Source organism: Molothrus aeneus, chromosome 10 (assembly GCF_037042795.1).
Source record: "Molothrus aeneus isolate 106 chromosome 10, BPBGC_Maene_1.0, whole genome shotgun sequence".
Classification (NCBI taxonomy): Eukaryota; Metazoa; Chordata; class Aves; order Passeriformes; family Icteridae; genus Molothrus; species Molothrus aeneus.
The window spans coordinates 6,247,399-6,267,695 of NC_089655.1; the positions used below are offsets into that span (position 1 = coordinate 6,247,399).

At 45.0% G+C, this 20,297-nt stretch overlaps 1 protein-coding gene across 2 annotated transcripts in view; it reads left to right on the forward strand.

Moving 5' to 3' along the window:
* Positions 1 to 9,462: 9,462 nt before the first annotated feature.
* LOC136560835 (serine/threonine-protein phosphatase 2A regulatory subunit B'' subunit alpha-like) overlaps positions 9,463 to 20,297 on the forward strand; it is a 40,164-nt gene continuing 29,329 nt past the window's right edge. The window contains exon 1 of one of the 2 annotated variants that reach the window (XM_066556900.1): positions 9,463 to 11,418. In XM_066556900.1, the coding sequence (XP_066412997.1) occupies positions 9,478 to 11,418 (1,941 nt within the window). In that variant the 5' untranslated portion in view covers positions 9,463 to 9,477. The remainder of the gene's footprint in view (positions 11,419 to 20,297) is intronic. The other variant, XM_066556901.1, reaches the window with a different exon arrangement.

Here is a 20,297-nt window from a genome sequence, read left to right on the forward strand (position 1 = left end):
ACTGAGGCTGCCCTGGAGAAATGGGCTATCACCTCAGACAAAGAGAATTTTACCCAAAATTTTGGATGCCTGAGGGTTTAAGTGACTCCAATGTGATACATGTAAGACCTGAAGAAGTTGGATATGTCAAGCAATGAGAAATGCATGAGCTCGGAATAGATGGGTAATAAATGAAAACAACTGTTTTGTTTTACTTGTTATTAAATTAAAAGTGTATTTATTCTGCACACCACTAGCAGATGGCTACTCTGCTACAGGAGAAATTTAACTTCCAAGTAAGTTTCCAAAAATGGTTTCAGGGAATCTGTAAATTGTAACCTCAGTGTCAGCAGAAGTTAATGACCAAGGGAATGCTGTGTTGGACACAAATCTTCCTTTGTTATTTTAACACTTAAATAAAATCACTTTAATTCGTGTAAAGTGAATGGATACTCTTAATACTGAATTGACATTCCAGGGACAATAAATTTATCTTGCTATATGAAATTATCTCTTTCCATATACGGTTATAAGCAGCCAGGAGACACATTACTTAATCAAGCAGGCTTTCTGACCTCTGCCCTGAGCCTTGCTAATTATGTGCTTTTGGAGCTTGTTCACCTCCAGTGTTTTACTGGTTGGTCACCTTATTTTCTGTCAGAGCTCAGGCGTTAATTTTTCTTCTTCAGCATGTTTGTGAGTGTATTTGGGTCCTTCTAAGTGAGCAAGATTGGGTCTACACAGACATGGGGCTGGAACAATAATTAGTTGGCAAAGTATCTCTGTGTAACAGGCTGGCGTTACGTGGAAAAATCGTGTGAGCTTTTACTCTCTTGCTGTCTCATCTGTCTAACTGGAAACCAGTCTCATGGGGCACGAATTCCTGTCTGGTCACTTTCAGTTCCAAGACTGTGCAAACGGAAAGTTGAAGAAAGGTATTTCAGAAAAGCTGAAAAGGGTGACATCTTTCCTGGTACTGTTAACTCCTCTCCTTCCCAGCTGACACCCCCAGTGACAAGCTGTGCACAGCTTGTGCTCTGGTGCTCTGCAGCAGTTTCTGGTGTGCTCGTGTTCAGGGACTCTGTGCTGCTGTTTGTGAAGGAGATAGAGGCCCTGGAGTATTAGATAACCCTGTCACTTAACCTGGAGGGGTTACACTGAATAATATTACATTCACTGACTTCAAGACAGTATCTTAGAACTATAGGTCTACTCCCAGGTTTACTTTTAAAAATCAGTGAATACTGTTACTATTGATACTAGCCTAGATATTTTTGGGTGGTGGGCTTGCCTTATGTTGCTGCTGTGAATGTGGAGAGGTTGTACTTAAGTTAATGTTGGGTGATTATTTTTCTTTAGGGTAAATCTAGTAAAACAGATTTCTCAGTGTAAAAACTGACTTCTCTGAATGCACAGTGACTGCAGAGCAGTGTTAATGGTCCTGCCACGGACAGTGAGGCTCAAGGTCATGTCTGCTTGGAAGGCTGCCTTGGTAAGTGTTCCCATTGCAGTGACCTCCATGGGTCACTGCAGGAATGCTGGAGTCCAGATACAGCTGGTAAAGTTTGATGGTCTGGAGCTCTTGGACAAGAAGGCATGAGAGACAAACAAGCAAATAATCTGCTGTGTCTGTGTTTTCAGAGAGATTAACAAAGGACTTTGTTAATGCTCCTTAAAGGAAGTGAAGTGCCATGGAGCAGCAGTGTAGCTTTCTCAGTAATGAATACCTGGTTAAAGCCTAGGAAGGACTGTCAGCTTTTCTAGGGAAGAGTGATCACCCTTCACTCCTGGGGGGATCCGTGTTAAGGCTTGTGTTGTTAAACCAAGTTATAAATGGCCTGGGAGAGAGGCTGAGTAATGAAGTTGCAGTATATGCTGAAAATCACAGAAGGAGGGTAGCAGAAACAAAAGCTGGCTGCAGTTGCAGAAGGTTCTCACAGTACTTGGCTGTAGGGACTTGATACCAGCAGATATAAACTAATGTGCACAAGGGATAAACAACTCCCTGTGCCTGTGCAGTGATGAGCTCATGAGAATCTGTGCCATTCAAGAAAGAGATCTTTTAAGTAATGCAGATAAGGCTCTGTGAAACTCGCTCAGCAGCAGTCAAAAACAACAAAAAATGCAAATAGAAATGACATCTCTAGGAGAAGAAGAGGGAGCAAACCAACATGCCATGGTCTAAATCCATAGTGTTTCTCTGTAATGAATAACATACCCCCCCAAAGTTAGGGGCAGACATTCTCCCCTCTCCAAAGAGTTGTAGTCAATATTACAGAAAAACACATGACTGAAGAGCTTTTGTAAAAAGAGTAAGCAAATAAACTGGAACTTAGTGTGGAAATTGCATGTTTGGAAGTAGGAAGGATTAGGATAGAAATCTGCAGCCATGGAATTATCCCTGTTTATTTTGCCACCCAAGCACAGCTAGAATTAACGGATGTCAAGTGGCACCCATGAAAAAGGTGGTGGCTTTTGACAGAGGAGGTATAAAACCATGGCTCCTCAGCTGCCCAGAGCCTTTCTGGGTCCATGGCATCCTTTGAGGAGACATTTCCCAGGTTTGCTGCATGTGTATGCTTGTTTTACCCTGCTTCTTGGGGCACTGACCAGCTGGTTCTTGTGCTGAGGAGTAGGTGAGCAGTCAGACCCTATCTGCCCTTTCCATGCCATTCATGACTTTGGAGATTTCTATTTCTCTGAAGTCACCTCTCTTCCATTCTGAAGTGCCTGGTCCTGCTCCATCATTCCTCACAGAACAGCTGTTCAAGACCTCTGGGTCATTATTGCTGCCCATCTCGGAACCTTTTTTCTGAGGCTACATGAAAATATTGATCTCTAAAAATGAGCACCTTCCTCTTGAATAGAGTGTTCTCTCAGTAGATCTCTGAGCATTTTACAAAGGACAATAGTATCTTTATTTCCTCTTGGAAGACAAGTAGGAAGAAGGACAGAGTGAGCTAACCCAGGTGGTTATAAGAGCAGACACTTGGGAATACATTATCTGAAAGCAGTGGGGCTGGAAAGGGGAAAACACTATATAGGGATAATGCTGATTTTTTGAAAGGCAGCTCAAAAATTCATTTCTGCTCGTGGTTCTCATCTTTCCTGAATGCTCTGCCCACTTTGGGTTCCTGTGTCTTAAAGTGTGTAATTGAACCAGAAAAGCTTATGAGAGGGGTGGTGGGAATGCTTAGAGGTGCAAAGTGGCTTCTGCACTGGGAGAACTGAGTAAGCTAAGAGAAGGCAGAGGGATGACATGGAGTTCTGTAAATTTGGGAATGCTGTGGACAATGTACATGGAGTTACAGTGTTGGTGCAGTGTCTCAGTAAAAGATCTTGGCATACTGAAGCTGCTGAGTGACAGGGTGGGAAGGGGTGGTGGATGGTAGAATGTCTTGTCAAAAGATGCTCAGGATGCAAAAAATTTTGTTGAATCCAGGGGTGCTCATGGAAGAAATAGGAGAGAAATCCTGCAAAGGTTAGTAAAGTACACACAAACCACATCCAGCTTCACAGTTCTCATGAACTGGGAGCAGTTGGAGACCAGGAGAATACTCCTAGGAAATTCAGAATGTTTTTCTAATACTGCCCCTTGAGCATTGCCATTTAACCACTGTTGGAGACAGAAGTGGTTTTTCCTGTGTTTTTGTGTAATCCTGAAGGATGGGATTCATCTAATGTAACTCATCATCTCAAAACTAGATTGTTAAACTCATTGGGATGATCTTTGTTTTTGAGGTGCCTCCCTATCTGCATTGCATACAGATAGCACCAAACACTTCATGGCTCTGTAGGTGAGATGAATCCCACCTCTGCCATGGTTTTGTAAGAATAATAGTAAATTACAGACAGAACTCAGACAAAGATTTATAGCAATGACTGAAGATATCTCTCAGACTCTCTGGCACTCCTGGAAAATGCTAAGAGGTGATTTGATTATACTGTGTTAGTACTTGTAGGTGAAGAAATTTGTCTTCCTGAAAGCTCTTTTAATTTAGCATAAGAAAGTGGGATAGCTGTTTGTGGAACCTGATGTTGAACATACTTCAGTGGGAAATGATGACTCTTTTTCTAGAATGTGTGTAATTAAATACTGAAGCACTTGAGAATATGAGGAAGTGTCCTCTGGTTCAAATAGAAGCGCTTGCTTTGAGTAGGTCAGGTCCTCGAACTGGGGTTATGAGGCAATCTGGGATTTGTAGCCATCACAGTTTGTTGCAGTTTCTAAAACATGAGATAGGTTTTAGCTACAAGCTTTCAGAAATAAAGCTTCTAAAGGTTCAGGTTGCAGGGCCAGTGTCAGTGGTGTAAACCCCTGTAATCCCCAAACTGTGCAGATGCAGTTGTGAGTGGTTTCTTCTCCTGTCCCTGAAATGTGTGCATGTGCATCAAGCTTCTGCTGCTCCTGAGGACTGAAAATTTGCACTTCCCACCTAAGTCCTACATACAAAATAGTTCTGTTGCCATTATGCATATCAAAATATTATAAATTGTAAATATATAAGAAGTATGGGACAAAGGAACAACTCAGTTGTTTTTTTCTTCTGAACTTCTTCAGCATGGAAAGAAAAGTTACTCATTTTAATCTCCTGTTCCTTTTTGAGAAGCAAAAGGTTGTGCAAGTGAGGGTGAGTTGTTAATCAGTTCCTTTGTGATCCAAAATAATTTATTAAGTGTCTGGTTGTAAAATTTCCTCTTAATTCATCAGAACTGGATTTGTTACAAAAAATTCTTGGAAAGAAACATTACTTTGTTGTTTGGCTGCTTTTTTTTTTCTTCTATAATCCATATAGCTTGCTCCTAAATCTGCTTTGCTCAGTAAATTCTAAACAAAACCCAGTCATTTCTAAATAAGAAGATACAGTTAAATGCTGCTTTTTCATACCACAAGCCCTTCTAAGGGGGTAAGACCTGACACCTGATTACACAGGCATGGTGGTACAACTGAGGCTATACTGGTGACTGTCCAAATGACAAACCAGTTGTTCTGTCTTGGTTTTCTTTTGCAAGAGTACCAAACTGGAGGGTTGGTCCTACCACACCTTCCACTAGAAATGAGCAGCTCCCCAGTGATGCTCAGGCCATGTCCTGGTGCAGGAAGGCTGGCTGAATCAATACTGTGTTGTGGTGGCTTCTACCTCCTGTTGCTAGTGCTGCAGATAAGGGTTCAAGAAGACTTTTGGTGAGTTAGAGACTTTGAGAGGTATTGGAGCCCTGTCCTGTAGCTTTCTAGACTTCAGTTTGCGAGTGCTGGCTGACAGTCCCAATCTGAACAGATTGTCATTGTTGAATTCTTTAACTTCTGCATAATCTTTGCATGAATAGAATTGCTTGTGTGTCTTGTGGAATAACCTTTTATATAATTAGTATCTGCAATAATTTTTTCCTTTGGAAAGTAATTCATGTCGTCTTGCAGAGATAAGACAGACATAAAGCATTATTCTGCAGTCACACAAGAAGCACCATTCATTCACAGTTTGTGTTGTGGAGCCAGTCCTGTGTCCCCGGGGCCGGGCTGGTTTTGTGGCAGCAGTCCTAGTTACAGAACTTTCTGCAGTGGTTCTGAACTGGGGGCTGCTCTAGAGTCAAACTGGAATGAAGGTGCAGCCTGGAAAGAGCCAAGTAAAGTTTCTTGATGCATTTGGTCTTTTCATTCTATTATAAATAGTAGATTTTAGTCACCCACCAGGAGTCACAACTGAAGCTCGGTTTGAGGCCACGTTCCCAGATCTGAAAACAGGGATGCTCCTCTCTCAGGCTTTGTCCTGCCTGGGTTTGCATGCTGGATCATGTTCAGGGGATCACATTCAAATAAAGCTGCAAGCTGAGCATGTCCTACCTTGGGCAAGGCAGTGGGAAAGGAGAGAAATTTCTACTCTGCATCTGTAAGGCTTTGTGCTGCTCCAGCCCTTGAATAACCTGAGCATGTTTCTGCAGACAGTGATAATAAAGCAATTAGTGAATAATTACTGAAAAGACATTAGTTAGTATGGTAGGAAAGAGGATATTGGGGTTTTGTATTGATTGTTTGATTACTTCCTCCTCAGAGCAGCAGTAAAAGGTGCTGACAGCAGAGGCAGGAGGCAGCAATCCTTGTGTTGGCCTGGGCAGATTTGTGTTTGCATTGTGTTTGTTTGTGATAGTACCAGAGGAATACAGGCAAACTGGAAAGGAATTAGAGAGTGCAGCAATCATTGCATAAACACCTGAAGTTGTTATTGGGTACAGCTGGCAATACAAGGTTGAACAACAAAAAAAAAAAAAAAAAGAGTCCATTTAGGTTGGGAACCTAGGAGACCTTTTCCTTGGAGGAATAACCTTACAGACACAAAAACTTCATTGCTTGAAGGTGGCTTAAAGAATTAGAGAAACCGGCTTAGTCAGTGGTGGGAGGAAACTACCCTTGGAGTGACAGAGGAGGAGACAGTGAGTAATCCATTATTACTCTAATTAAGAAATAACTTAATCAAGATGTAATTATTGCCCAAATTAGGTATAAACCCAAACTGTTCTTTGCTGCTAAAAGAAGACCAGTCTGTCCTTGCTGTGTATGACACAGAGGGAGGAAGGAGCTCTCAGGAAGTCCTATGCTTTTTGAGAGGCAATATTAATTCTTCATCAAACTTGCTGTCCTGAGGGCCTCTCCTTTCTCTAAATATTATATAGCAGTCATTTCAGGAAATGCCAGAAGGCTTGTCTGAAGTTGATGGAGGCTCAGAAAAGGAAAAGCAGCAGACCTCTTACCCTGATGTGTTGAGGGGAGTCCATGGATCAGTGGACTTTTTGGAGGCCTAGCATGAGTTGCCTGACAGAGCCCATGAAGGCATTGGGGAGGCAAGAGGCCTTGTTAAACTTGGGCTCTGATTCAGCAGAGGGTTCAGCACACGAGGCAGTGAAGCCTGAGAGGAGTGGAGGGTGTGGAGTGTTGTTCCCTGGCTTTGTGAGTGATGGTGTGAGCACCTCAGGGTGTGAAAAGGGTTCTGTGCATGCCCTTTCTCCACCAGCACCCTGACTCACTGCAGTGCCTGGGGCACACCTGGTACCTGTTCTGTTCCCTGGCGAGGGGCACAGCTGGTACCACAAATCATCCAGGGGAAGGGGCACAGCTGGTGCCACTGCTGTTCCCTGGGGAAGGGGCACAGCTGGTGCCACTGCTGTTCCCTGGGGAGGGGCACAGCTGGTGCCACAGCTCATCCAGGGGAAGGGGCACAGCTGGTGCCACTGCTGTTCCCTGGGGAGGGGCACAGCTGGTGCCACTGCTGTTCCCTGGGAAGGGGCACAGCTGGTGCCACTGCTGTTCCCTGGGGAAGGGGCACAGCTGGTGCCACTGCTGTTCCCTGGGGAAGGGGCACAGCTGGTGCCACTGCTGTTCCCTGGGAAGGGGCACAGCTGGTGCCACTGCTGTTCCCTGGGGAGGGGCACAGCTGGTACCAGAAATCATCCAGGGGAAGGGGCACAGCTGGTGCCACTGCTGTTCCCTGGCAAGGGGCACACCTCATACCTCTGCTCATCCCTCAGGAGGGCCCTCCCGTGCCGGAGGGGCTTTGGGGCAGTGCCAGTGGGTGTGGAGGGGGGCAGGCCGGGACAGGAGGAGCTGAGGAACTGCTTGGCCTGCAGCTGGGATGGGCAGGTGGCAGCCTGTTGCAGAGCCCAGCGTGGCAGTTAGCTCTCTGTCCTGAAAGCAATCTTTTCAATGCCTTATATAATCCAAAGAACAATGTGGGAAGGGTTCTTTACCTGTGCCACTCCACATAACTGCAGCGAGCAGACGTGGCACATCACAAATTCCATCGAACACTCCTGAATCAGTGCTTCTCAATTTTAAATTAAGGCTTTAAAATATGTTAAATGTGAACATTTAGACTTGTGCTCTCCCCACTGGGTAATTACAACAGCACCAGACTCTTAGGGGACTTGCCTTGTGTGGGCTATGTTTGTCCAGGCTTTGAGCTAAGTTATGGGATGGAACTGTGGGGATGGCAGTGCTTTCATCAGGTGCAGGCCTGGCCTTTCACAGTGTTGGATATTTGCCTCTGAAGAAACCAAAATAAACCCCTGCTGTGGAGTGACTTAGCTGTGTGATATAATAATGTTTTATTAAATAGATTTCTGTTTGTACAGGAATAGAGGGTGCTCAGAATTTCACTGAGGTGTTTTCATTTGATTGTTCATGTATTAAAGAAAGATGAGGCAATGTCTAAAATTCAAGACCCTTAAATCTGAGATTTGCTTTTTTTCATAACAAAGTTAAACAGCTTTTGAGTTTTTTTCTGGTGCAGTTCTGACCATGATGATAGGAAATGCAGCTGGAAATGACTGTGCCAAGTGTAAACCACTCAATTCCTAGTTTTCATAGGCTTAACCTTTATACAAATGTTACTATCCTCAATGTCTACAGCAGTGGACTTACTGCATTAAATATGCTGCTATTTATGGGTTGTAAGAGCAAGTTATTCCTCCTTAAAATATATTGCTATGGTCCCAGAGACCTTGGTGAAGGCTAGTGGAAGCCAATGTGGCCTTTACTAAAGACTGCATTCTTAGAGGCATTCAGCTACTTTGCTGCAGGCTTTTTGCAGCTTTTTATAATCCAGAGAGCTTGGAAATCCTGAAAGTGCTTTTCTCTACTGCCCTTTGCCTTATCTTTAGAGCCTTGGAAAACAAAAGGCAGAAATTCACAACAGGATCAAAATATTTTGCTCTATTAGAATTAAAGGTAATGTTTTGCTCAGTCTGGAGAGGAAAAAAAAGCAAGTCTGAAAAAAATTAATGAGTGGCTAAAATAGAGCTGTTAAAATGGCAGCACACAGACAGCCTGTGTATAAATATAGGCCAGCTCTTCAGCACTGCTCTTATATGGTAGATCTGAGTGAAAGAAGACTATCAGCCTACTCTGTTCTGTGCAGGCCTGTGTGCTGCTTGTTCTGTCTGGTGCCAGATGTTTGGTAGTAGACAAGGCTGCACAATACATGGCAATCATAATGACTGTCACCTTTATTTCTGTTGCAGGGACCTGTGTCACCAGTGTGAGAGAGGAATCTCCCAAGTACACTGGATTCTTTCTCTGCATATGCTACTGGATTATCTACCTTTTACTGACCCACCCAAAAAGAGAGAAAAAGGGTCAAACAGAAATTGCTGACTTGTCACTTCTGCCTTAAAACTGGCTGGATTTTATGGCCTCTGCTGGAGAAGCTACCTGGACCATTGGAAATGGAGCAGCTCGTGCTGCACCTCTGCTGAGCATGGAATATGAGCATCAAGGTGCCTTAAATTAAACCATATGCAAGTTGCACTAGTTGCTGTAACTGTACTGCTGAAACCACTCCAGACTTCTCCAGGGCTTTCCAAGGCAGTAGCTCCTCACACAGTTTGGATGTTTCCAATTGACATTTGAATGTTTTCATCCAATCTGGTGTGGCTGTGAAAAGTGAGCTTCTCCCTGTGAAGTTCATGGTGAGTTTTGCAGCCTCACTTCCCAGCGTGGTGTGTGCTATGGCAGCGAGCTACAGGCTGATGGTGACTTCAGTGAACTGCTACAGCAGCGTGCTGGTGGAGCAGCACTCCCAGCACACTGTGCACTACTGCACAGGCTCCTGCCAGCTCCTCAGACAGGGACTCACCTGCATAGTTCCTCACCACAATGTCTGTGCAGAGCTCAGTGTCCAAGATGCCAACCTGGACCATAAAATTCCTGTTCCTGAAAATGGTCTTGCCTTGGCTGGAAATGAGGACTATCACCAAATCCTCCCAAATAATCCAAGAATCAAGAAAGGCTTTTCAGTGCAAGCTTCCAGCAGTTTAAAAGACATTACTGGTGAGGCAATAAACCTTGCCAGTGGTAAAATAAAGGAATTCTCCTTTGAAAAGCTCAAAAACTCTTCCAGTCATGTGGCTTACAGAAAGGGAAGGAAAGTTCGGTCAGAATCTTTCAGCAGACGATCCTTTGATTTTGACTTGATTTATGGGCACTTTAACAATGATGAGAACTGCCCTCCATGTGGCTTTTTGCAGAGCCCCTCACCTGTGGAGAAATGGCAGGAGAGCAGTGATGCTCCAGAAGTCACCATGAATCCTGTGGTTCCCTTCTGCCCTCATTCCTTCCCTGAAGAAAACTTCATTACCCAGATTTTGGAAAAACACAAGCTAGATGGTTCTTCTGGAGGGGATATAAAGGTGTGCCTGGACATCCTGCTCAAGTGCTCAGAGGATTTGAAAAAGTGCACGGACATAATCAAGCACTGCATCAAGAAGAAATCTGCAGATGTCGTTGGTGGAGGGAGCAGCAATGATCCCCTGGCTAATTCAGAGAGGATATACATGAATCTGATGACAAGATTTTCTTCCTACCTGAAGAAGCTGCCCTTTGAGCTGAGGACAGCAGGGCAGAGGGAATCGAGTGACTGGGCAGAGCTGATGAACTGTTTCCATGGCTTGCAGCAAACTCCCTTTCCCCCGGTATTTGGTGATGAGCAGCCACCCAGGTATGAAGATATCATTCAGCTGCCATCCTCAAGTGCAGTTCCTCTCGCTCTCCCAGGTCAGGGTGAGGTGACAAGCACCTCCCAGTCCATCCAGACAGGCACTGTGAGCTTCACCTCCAGCTCCCTGCCCGCTGTCCCTCCAGAGAGCAGCGGGAGAGCTGTGAAAGATGCTCTACCTCAGCCAGCAGCCCCAAGCCCCTGCGACTGCACACCTGCCCCCGAGGCGCTGTACATCGAGGAGGAGTCTGATGGGGACAGAGCAGCAGGGACAGAGAAGAAGGCAGAGCAGAAGGGGGGCTGGCAGAGCCTGGAGCACAGCTACCAGCGAGCTGCTGGCTCAGACCTGGCTGCTGATGCTAAAGCAGAGCGGGCCAGGGCGGGAGATGCTCCCGAGCAAACTGCTCCTTTAAAACCAGTGTCAGACCCTGTGCTGGGTGGTGCCCAAGCTGCTGTCCCCAAAGGAGCCCAGACATGCAGCAGGGTGGACAAGGAGGAGATAGACAAACTGCTGCTGGACTTGGAGAGCTTCTCACAGAAAATGCAGAATACTCTGAGGGAACCCTGTGGGAAGGAGGGCGAGCCTGCCTCACTGCAGGTGTCTGGCAGGCAGGGTAGGCAGGCTCCAGCTCTGGCCCTGGAACCCAAAAGTAAACCTGCTGATCCCCCTTCTTCTTTGTCAAAAATCATGGAAACCAACGGTCATAAAATGGAAGAGGATGACAAAGCCCTTCTACTGCGTATCCTGGGAAGCATTGAGGACTTTGCCCAGGAGCTGGTGGAATTCCAGACTGGCAAGGGAAGTTTGTCCAAGGAGAGGGAAGTGATGCAAATTCTCCAGGAAACTTTAGCAACTCCTTCACAGTCCCTGCTTGCAGGGCAAAAAAGCCATGCTGGGGCTGCCTCCAGAGACTCTGTTCCAGCTTCAATTCAGCAGGCCCCAGAAGTAATAAAGGTAAGAGAACAAAACTTTTGATGGGATAGTGAGTAAAACAAACATGGGAAAATGTGGGGGAGTGTGGGGAATTACATCTAAGTGATGCATTGTGCTTTGAATGCTGCAGTGTGGAATAATGTGTTCAACCTGGCAAAAATGTAGCCTTTATTTAAATACAAACAAAAAAAAGGAAACTGAAACCCATGAGAAAATAAAATAGGTCCTGACCTGGAGTTTCACCTTTGAGCTTGATCCTTTCCTGCAGGTGCTCCTGTAGACTGTTTACTTGTGGTTTAAATGGGTCCCTTATAATAGGGTGTAGTAATAATTACTTTAATAAGTATAAATAATTATTTCTGGGACCAAGTATTGGACTGCCTCTCAGCAGTTCAGTGAGAACTGATTCTTCCACCTCTCCCTTTCCCATCTGAGCAGCCTTTCTTGTCCTCCTCATCACTGGCTCCTAAAGGGACCAGTCCTCCATGGGACAAAGGACAGAATCTCAGAGGATTTAGTTTTGCTTTCCCTGTCCCCAGTGCATGGAATCATGTGGAGTCTGCATTGCTTGTATCTCAGATGAGGAGCAGGTTTTTCCAGGAAATAGGGTCTTGATGGGAGCCTGCTTCAGAGGGAGGCCAGGGCTGTCTGTCAAGCACTCGGTGCTTTTTGTTTGGTAATGGCTGCCAAATCTCAAGAAAACTTGTTACCATCCTTCCAAGTAGGCAGTAACTGTAGAGAGGACTTCAATTTCCCCCTTCCACAGAGGCACTGCAAAAGTGCCCAGGTTGTAAGTGAATTTTCACAGCTTCTTCCAGTTGGAGCCTAATGTGGATGTTTTCAGAACTGGCCACTTTAGCCCAAAATTTGATGCAGTTCTGAAAAAGAGTGCATGGGATTGTGTCTTACCCTGCATGATGGCACTGAGATCCTTTTAGGCCAGGCTCTCCAAGAGTTTCTGTTGTTGCTCTGGGAAGCTTTGCTTACAGGAAATGGAATTCTGATATTTCCAGCAAGGGAAAGAATCTTTGTCCTCAGAGAGTGTAGAATTAAACAGCTCCAAAATCTCCAAAGTAATCCCTTGTAATCTTGCCTTGTACATTATTTTACAAAATTTTCTGACTTGTGAGTTCAAACAAAAATGTGTTTGATGAAGTGTGACACTGGCTTTGTGGCAGATTTTATGTAATGCTTGAGAATGGGATGCATTTATGCTGCCAAGTGACTCCTCAGTGTGGTGCCTTGGCAGGTTGTGCTCCCCTGATCCCACCTAGCTGTGTTTGCTCCCAGCCTGCCTTCTATGGACATGTGCTCCACAGCTCCCAGAGCTCTGCTCCTCTGTGCAGTCACACAGCTCCTGCCTTGTGCAGATGCCCAGAACCAGACCCTGGGGAAGAAGAGGTGTTTTGGGGAGGCAGAGCTGGTCCCCTCAGCTCTGGGCACAAGGCACTGGGCTGCTGGCTCTGCACTTGCCCTGAGGTTTGCTGTTATTTGTGGCACAGATGTGTCCCTTGCTAGGTGTAGCATCTAGGGAATACATCCATATTCCTGGATCACTCTGGGTGTAATTGAAGCTGCATGTGGATTCTCACTTGGTATTGCATGTGTGCCTCAATTATGCAAAGTATTTGTTCTATTTTCTTAAGGCTCATAAAACTGTTATCAAATAGCTGGGCACACATGCAGAAACCTCAGGCTCTCAGACTGATGACAACACAGCACACCTTTTGTTTGTGAAGGTTGTGACAGATTTAATATCCCTCAAATGCTAAGCAATGAAAAAGGAGAGGGAGAGTCCTTCAGACCAGGCTGTTCTCTGCTGCCCTATCTGTATTAAATCTGTGTTAATTTATATCAGCAACAGACTTCCTCTTTATCATCAACCCAGCTATGATCCTCCACAGAGAACAAAAGGATTACTTGTCTCTTCATCTTCAAAACCCAAATATTTAGAAGCTAGGAAATGAATACTCAAGAAGTCCATCAGTTTTGCAGAGCACATAGTAAGAGCATCACACTTCTTCTGGGCAGGCCAGGAAGCATTGCATACTTTTAGATGTCCAACATTTCCCATTCTGAGATCAAGTTTTCCATTGCTTATCTCTAAACCTCTTAACTATTTGTTTTGGGATTTCCTGTTCTCTGTGCCTTTCTTAAGCTGACTTTTTAGTATGTTGGTTTTGAAAAAAGTAATTCAGTGAGAAGAATGCAGTTGCCTTTTAGAGATCAGTAAGCCCCCTAATATTATCTGTATTTTTGTCTGGAGTGAGGAGGGCTGGAGTGACCAGCAGGTTTGAGGGAATTGGGGGAAACTGGAACCAATGAGCAAAGAAGGTGGAGATGGGGCTGTGGGGATGCTCTGGGCTGACCTGCAGAAATGCTGAGTGTTGGGCTGTGTTGGAAGGTAAAGACTGCTGCCTTTGAGTAAAATGTCACAGGCAAAGTCCTTGGAGAAGTCAGTGGGGGATGTTTTCAACTGTAACCTCTGTCCTTGGTCTGCCACCTGTACAGGTTGGCTGATTTGACAAAGTAAATTCAGGCAATGCTTGGAGTGGTGCTCTAGTGGTTCTCTAGAAAGAACCCTAGAAAAATCTGTAAGCAACGTGGTCCTTCTGTTTTCATAATCAAGTGTGAGTGATGCAGGGCTCTCCTGCATGTTCTGCTCATGTGTTTTATTTTAAGAGCTGTTGAATAAAGTTTATGAATAATTTTGGGAGCAGAGGTCAGGGCCAGGCTTTGATACAAAGAGACTCTTTTGGTTTTTGTCCTTCCACTGTTGGGTATCTCCTCAAAAGGATTACCTGTGTTGTAGTGAGCCAGAAAGAGCAGTTCTGCTTCCCATTTCCCTCTCCTCCATGCCTCTACTTCCTATTGTATTGTTCTGAAACCTTCTTTATACTGCCTTTGCTGCTTATATGTAAGTTAAACCTAGCTCATACTTTTGTTTTCTGCCATCTTAGTAGGTGGAATAGCTCAGGCTTATGTCAGGTGGGTGATCCAACCATTTGTGGCCAGGGACTGTGGGTCTGGGAGCAGAGGGGTTGTGGGTTGATGAGACCACCTTTATAACCATTCTGTATCTCAGGTGGTAGAGCCTTGAGTGGAGTATCCAGAGGCTGTTCCCTGTTTCCACATTTCCTCTGGGTGGGCTCTAGGTAGTGTCTGTTTAATCCTGCCTCTCCTGAATGACTGACTGATGGGGTGGGTGTTTCTGGGATTCTCAGAAGGTTCTTAACTCCCTGTGCCCTGAAACACCATCTCAAGGCCACACACTTGGCTTTTTTGTATCAAAAAGTCTGTGTTGTGTGCTTAAATCAAGGGGGCCTAAGAAGGCTCTGAGTGGAATTAACTGCTTCTGCATCATAGAAAGCCAAGGTTGACCTTGCAACTTGTAATTTTGCCCCTTCATAATTTTGTGCCCTTTGTTTTACAAGTATAATGATATTCTTTTCAAGGAATATAATAATAATGGGGTGATTAATTGTAAAAATGACTTCTATAATGTCACAGTAACTTTAACTTTTTTCTGAAATAATTCTATATTCTCAAAGGGTGCCTAAAATGTAATGTAAGACTCTCTGGAAAATCAACTTTCATCTTATATATGTTAAGAATTCTTTTGATCAGATATTGATAATATCTGTCACTTAAGCTATGCACACAATCTTCATTCCTTTCAAACATCAATTATTCATTACTTCTCAACACAAACAGTGAATAACGATGGGCTTTTTTTTCTGTTGGTAACAGTTACTGAAATAAAAACAAGTCTAAGTGAATCTAAAGTATCTCAGAATGAAAGGCAGCTGACAGGCAGTCTGGCATCTCTCACCTTTAAGGTGGGTCACCTACAGCAAGGAGGGATTGCTGGGTTTGTGGTTTGTGCACTTGGTCTGGCTGTTGAGACCCCACTTTTCTCTGTGGGTTTTGTCCAGCCGACTTTGAAGCTGTTAAAACAAGATTCACTTACTGTCGATTTCTCCTAGTCCTGTATGTTTATATCTTTATTTATACCCACCTTGTGTGTTTTGAGGATAGGAAGTAGCCTGCTAGAAACCTATTCCAAAACATTGGAATACAGACACAATGAGCCTTGCCTCTGGATTACTTGGTTTTTTTCAGGTTAGCAGTGAAAACCTCCCAAACTTCTGAGGTCCTTTGTGATTCGTTAATTTGAGCATGAAAAGTATTTGGCTGTGCTGGCTTTTTAGAGGAGCTAGTGGCTGCAGATTAGTGTGTCTCTTTAATGCATACGTCTGTAAAGGTCTCTGTAGCTGGTCTGGATGCAGCTGGAGGTCAGAGAGGTTCCTTGGGCTTCATTTCCTCTGCAGGCTGTAAGCAGAACATGAGGTAATTCATCACTTGCCACAGATGATTTACAATAAATCACCTCCTGACATGCTGCTGCATGAGATCTGCAGCACTCCCAGTACAGTGCAGCCTCATGGACTCTTTAGGTGTTGCCTTAATGTTTAGAAAAAAATTGTCAGAGTAAGAAAAACCAACATTTGTTCCAAATGTGTTGCATATGGATCTGTGTATCCTTTATTTGGTGGCAGTTCCTCTTCAAACATTCCTGCCTGCCTTTTCCTTTTTGGAGGTTATTTTTTCATCCCCATCCTCTTTGTGTCACTGTTAGGCTTTCTACTCATTTGGACTTCATGTTAACTACAGGAGCCCAGGAAAAGACATCTGAGGCACATGTCCAATAAAAGCCTTCTGTTGTGAGCCTCACTGAGACCTGTGCATTTCAAATGCAATACCTTGATGAGAGCAAGCCCTACTAGCTTGAAATTGGGTGTTTTTCTGTGCTACTGAACTTAGACAGCATCCTGGCAGAGCAGCTCATGTTTTACAGTCAGGTAGGAGAAGCACTCCATGGGACTCTTTTGTGTGGGAAGAATTGGATTTAGGCCCTGGTTCAGCACCTTTCTCATGATAAGAGAAGGAGAACACACTTCTAACAGGCCTAGACAAAGTTAGAGCAGGGGTTTGAAGTCTGCTTGCTCCAAGTTGTGCAGAGAAAAAGTAGAGTACTGTCCTCTGAGAATTGCTTTGCCTTTGCCTCGTGGGAGTTATGGGGAAAGTGAATAACAAGAATGATGCATTTTGATGTCTTTAGGAAACTGTTTTCTTAAGAGCTGCTTGGGAATGACTGAGCTTATTATCCAAGATCATCCTTATGTGCTTGCTTGGCAATAAAGGAACCAGATTATTTTCTTTTTCCAGCAAGAAGGAAAAAATGATGTTTTTTGAAAATTACAGCCTTCAGTTGAGAGTGGGAACTAATGCTGCTCCTGTGCTTCACCTCAGCAGCAGGGACCTCAAACCACTGCCATCCCACAGGCAGGGCCCTTGGCTGAGCCTGCTTTAACTCTAGCTGAGCCTGACTGACCCAGAGGTGCCCCTCAGGTCTCAGCACTGGAGCACACAAGTAGGAACTATTGGGGAAGATGGTATATTTAGCCACCTCTGCAGGGCATCTAATTTTAGAGCTCTTGGTAGTGGTGGTGGGTGCTTCCTTTCTCATGTCACCCCTGGCCTATTACAAGCCAAGGACAGATTGTCTGTCATGTAGCCAGCAGGGAAATAGATTCACTTGTAGATCATGTTTCTCAATTAAAGTATTACAAGAAGGCAGAAGATCCTGGTGGTACTGAAAGACACTTTGAATATTGGTTCAAGTAGGGAACTCTGGCTTCAGGAGTCAGATAAAATTGCTAGATGTTGTCCTTGTGAAGAGAGAGAAGACATAATATGTTGAAGCCATTTGTCATTTTTTGCCTGTAAAAAATCAAACCCAAGAAAGCAACGTGCTGGTCTTGACGTGGTCTCCTCCAGAGTGCCCGTGGCCCTTCTGGAAAGGTCAACATCTGCTTAGGAGCTGCCCAGGATGATGATCAAGGAGAGTTCTCTGCGGAGGGACCCAGATCTGGGAGGGGAGCTAGCTTTCCTTGCCAAGGGCTGTGACTTTGTTCTTCCATCTCGGTTCAAGAGGCGCCTCAAGGCCTTCCAGCAGGCCCAGGTTTGGACACTTGGCATTTCTTTATCTTTTTTTTTTTTTTTGTATTTTTTTTATTGGATCACAGAATCAATCTGTGTCCCCTCTAGGCGTGTCTATTTGCAGAAAGTTATTTGCAGCTAGATACCAGCAGGTTTAAAAATAAACCTTCCAGGCTTAGATTGCAGAGTTAAAATGTCTTTGTAAACAAGGGGGGAAATCAACAGCAAGGGCAGTGATTTAATAATGGGGAGAAGTATTGTAAGACTTAAGTATTTTCTGTGGGATTTTTTGTGTGGTTGCTCTGAATGTTTGCTGTTGCACATTGGAAGAACCATGAGGTTCTGCTGTCTGCTGTGAACTGTACATATCTCTGCAGACCAGCCTACCTGGCTTTGGTTTTATGATTTTACCATCCCAAGGTGCTTCTTTGTGCTGTTTCCTACCCTCTCTGGGCTGTGGCAGAAGGAGATAATAGAATCATTTAGTCTGGAAAAAGCCCTGAGAATCACAGAGGCGTAGCCAAGGAAATGGAAACTGTATCCCAACTGTGTTTCTGGTAAATCCCAGCTGCTGTACTCGCTCTCTGGAACAACTGACAAAAGATTGGATGTGCTGGGACACCAAATGGACATGTAGTCACTCCAGATTTAGTGTTCACAATTTGCTGAAATCGGCCCATCTTGAGCTTTATCTGTATTTAAGTAATCGGTGACCCAGTTGAGGACGTTAAAAAGTTGAAATTAGGAGCAGTGCAGCTGTTTCCTAAGAAACAGCATTAAAATTCCTCCAAAACATATTGTGGCCCATTTTTTCATACGTTCTGCTGACAGGTTAAAGTACAACTCAGAGGTTAATCTGTGGAACGTGTGTTTTTCACTCCCCAGGGGAGAATTGGATGAGGTAATAATGTGCGGTAATGGCTTGGGCGGGGCCGAGCACTTGGGAGAGACTGTCAGGAACCCCAGCACAGCTAAATTCCCTCTCCCAGAGTTAGTCTGATCACTGAGGATGTAACCGGGGTAGGGTTTGCAGGGTGGGATGAGACCTCCGGGTAGAACAGCTGGAAAAATGGACGAGGCTTTGTTCCACGAGCCCTCTGCCTGGTCAGAAGCAGGAACAATTTCTGTGCTGAATGCGTTGGGAATGACTGGGGCTGCCGGTTCAAGGCAAGTGAAATGCTGCAGTGCTCAAAAAAGATGGTCTTTTTCTTCTTTTCTTGCTGCCTCCTCACCATGTGTCACCCTTCTCTTGTCCTGGGCCCCACAGGTTTTTCTGTGAGCTGCTTTTATTCATAACACAGTTTGGTATCATCCAGCATCAAGGCCAGGTTGCTGCCTTTCCACGTGGGTGAGATGGGTTCCCAGAGGGACAGTGGACCTCTGAAGGTGGAGGGCAGGGATAGGGGTTCTCCCAAGTGGCAGCAGTGAGGTGTAATTAAATTTTGTGCCTTGTGGGGCTATACTGGGGCATGGGATGAGCTGAGAGTGGAGGTAACTGGGCCCAGTAAGAAAACACAAGTGCTGGCAAGTGGAAAGGTGATAAGGTGGTGATAGGAGCAGAGAGGTCAATGAACACCTCTTTGCTTTGTGGAACACACAGATGTTGGCCAGGAAGGAGGGGAAGAAGAGTGCTGGTAAACTTCTATCTCAAGAGCTGGACATTGCAGTTCTTGTGCTTATCCTTTGCAGAACTATTTATGGAAGGATCAGAGTTGTGATCTTCCTCCCATAGCAGTGTTGGGAGGAAGGCAGGTCTCTAATCCAACATCTCACTTGTAGGAATACTATTTCTAACCCTGGGTCACATCAGCACTGGCTTTCCCCAAGGACAGGGATTTGCCCAGCCCCTCTTGGTGACCTCTCACAGGCTGTACTTCCCTCAGTGTCCTCCAGCCTAACCCTCCCAAGCTGCAGTTTGGTTCCATTGCCACTGTAACTGTATTTCCAAGAGCTGCAGGCTGTGCTTAGCCCATCCCTCGGCTTCCCTTCCCCCAGCCTGCCAGGCCTGATCCTGATCACAGCTTTCTGATTTCCCTCCTTCACGTCTCTGGCTGGTCTCTTCACATCACTTTTTTGAAGTGAAGGCCCAAAACTGGTCCCAGGAACCCAGATGCAGCCTTGCTAGTGTCAGACAGAGATAAAAACTTCCTGGCCTTACTCCTAGGGCAGTCCAGGACATCACTGGCCTTATTTGTAATCAGCCCTTGCTGCAGACTCATGCTCAGCCCGTGTGCCCTGTCCCCTCCACCAGCCCTGTTCTTGCTCAGCCAGGGGATTCTCAGCCTGAACTGCTGCTGAGGGCCATGTCCGAGATCCATAGGCACACTGGGCAGTGGAGGTGTGTGATGCCTCTGTTTGCAAAGCTCCACTGGGTAAGGCCGCGAGGAACTTGATCCAGCCTTACAATTAGCACTGTGTCTACTCCTACCTAAATCCTTTTGTGTTTCTGAGTTGCTTAGGTAGAGTTTGTTTTAATTTTTGTTTTGCTGTGATTGGACTTTGTTTCTGCTGGTGAGTTTGTTTCCTGGAAGAAAATATTCTCTCCAGAAATGCATCTTCTCATAGCTCTGTGATGTTTGGAGCCTTCGTTCTTGCTGTCCATAGAAATAGGTAAGAAAGAGGCAGCAGGAAGGTTCCTTGATGGGAAAGGGCTTTGGGGAAGGAAAGGAAGAGAAAGTCTTGGGCAAGAGATACAGAGCAGTGCTGGAGAGCTGAGGAGCTTTGAGGATGGCTTGTGTCCAGGTACCATCAGACTTGAGGAAGGCAGGAACTATGAAAAATGAAAGGAGACATGAAGTCAGCATTGTGGACTGCGAGAACCCAGGCTGAGTCACTGTACCCTAGAAAAGAGGATTACACTATCCCCTTTGGAAATAAAGCAAGAAACTGGTAAATAT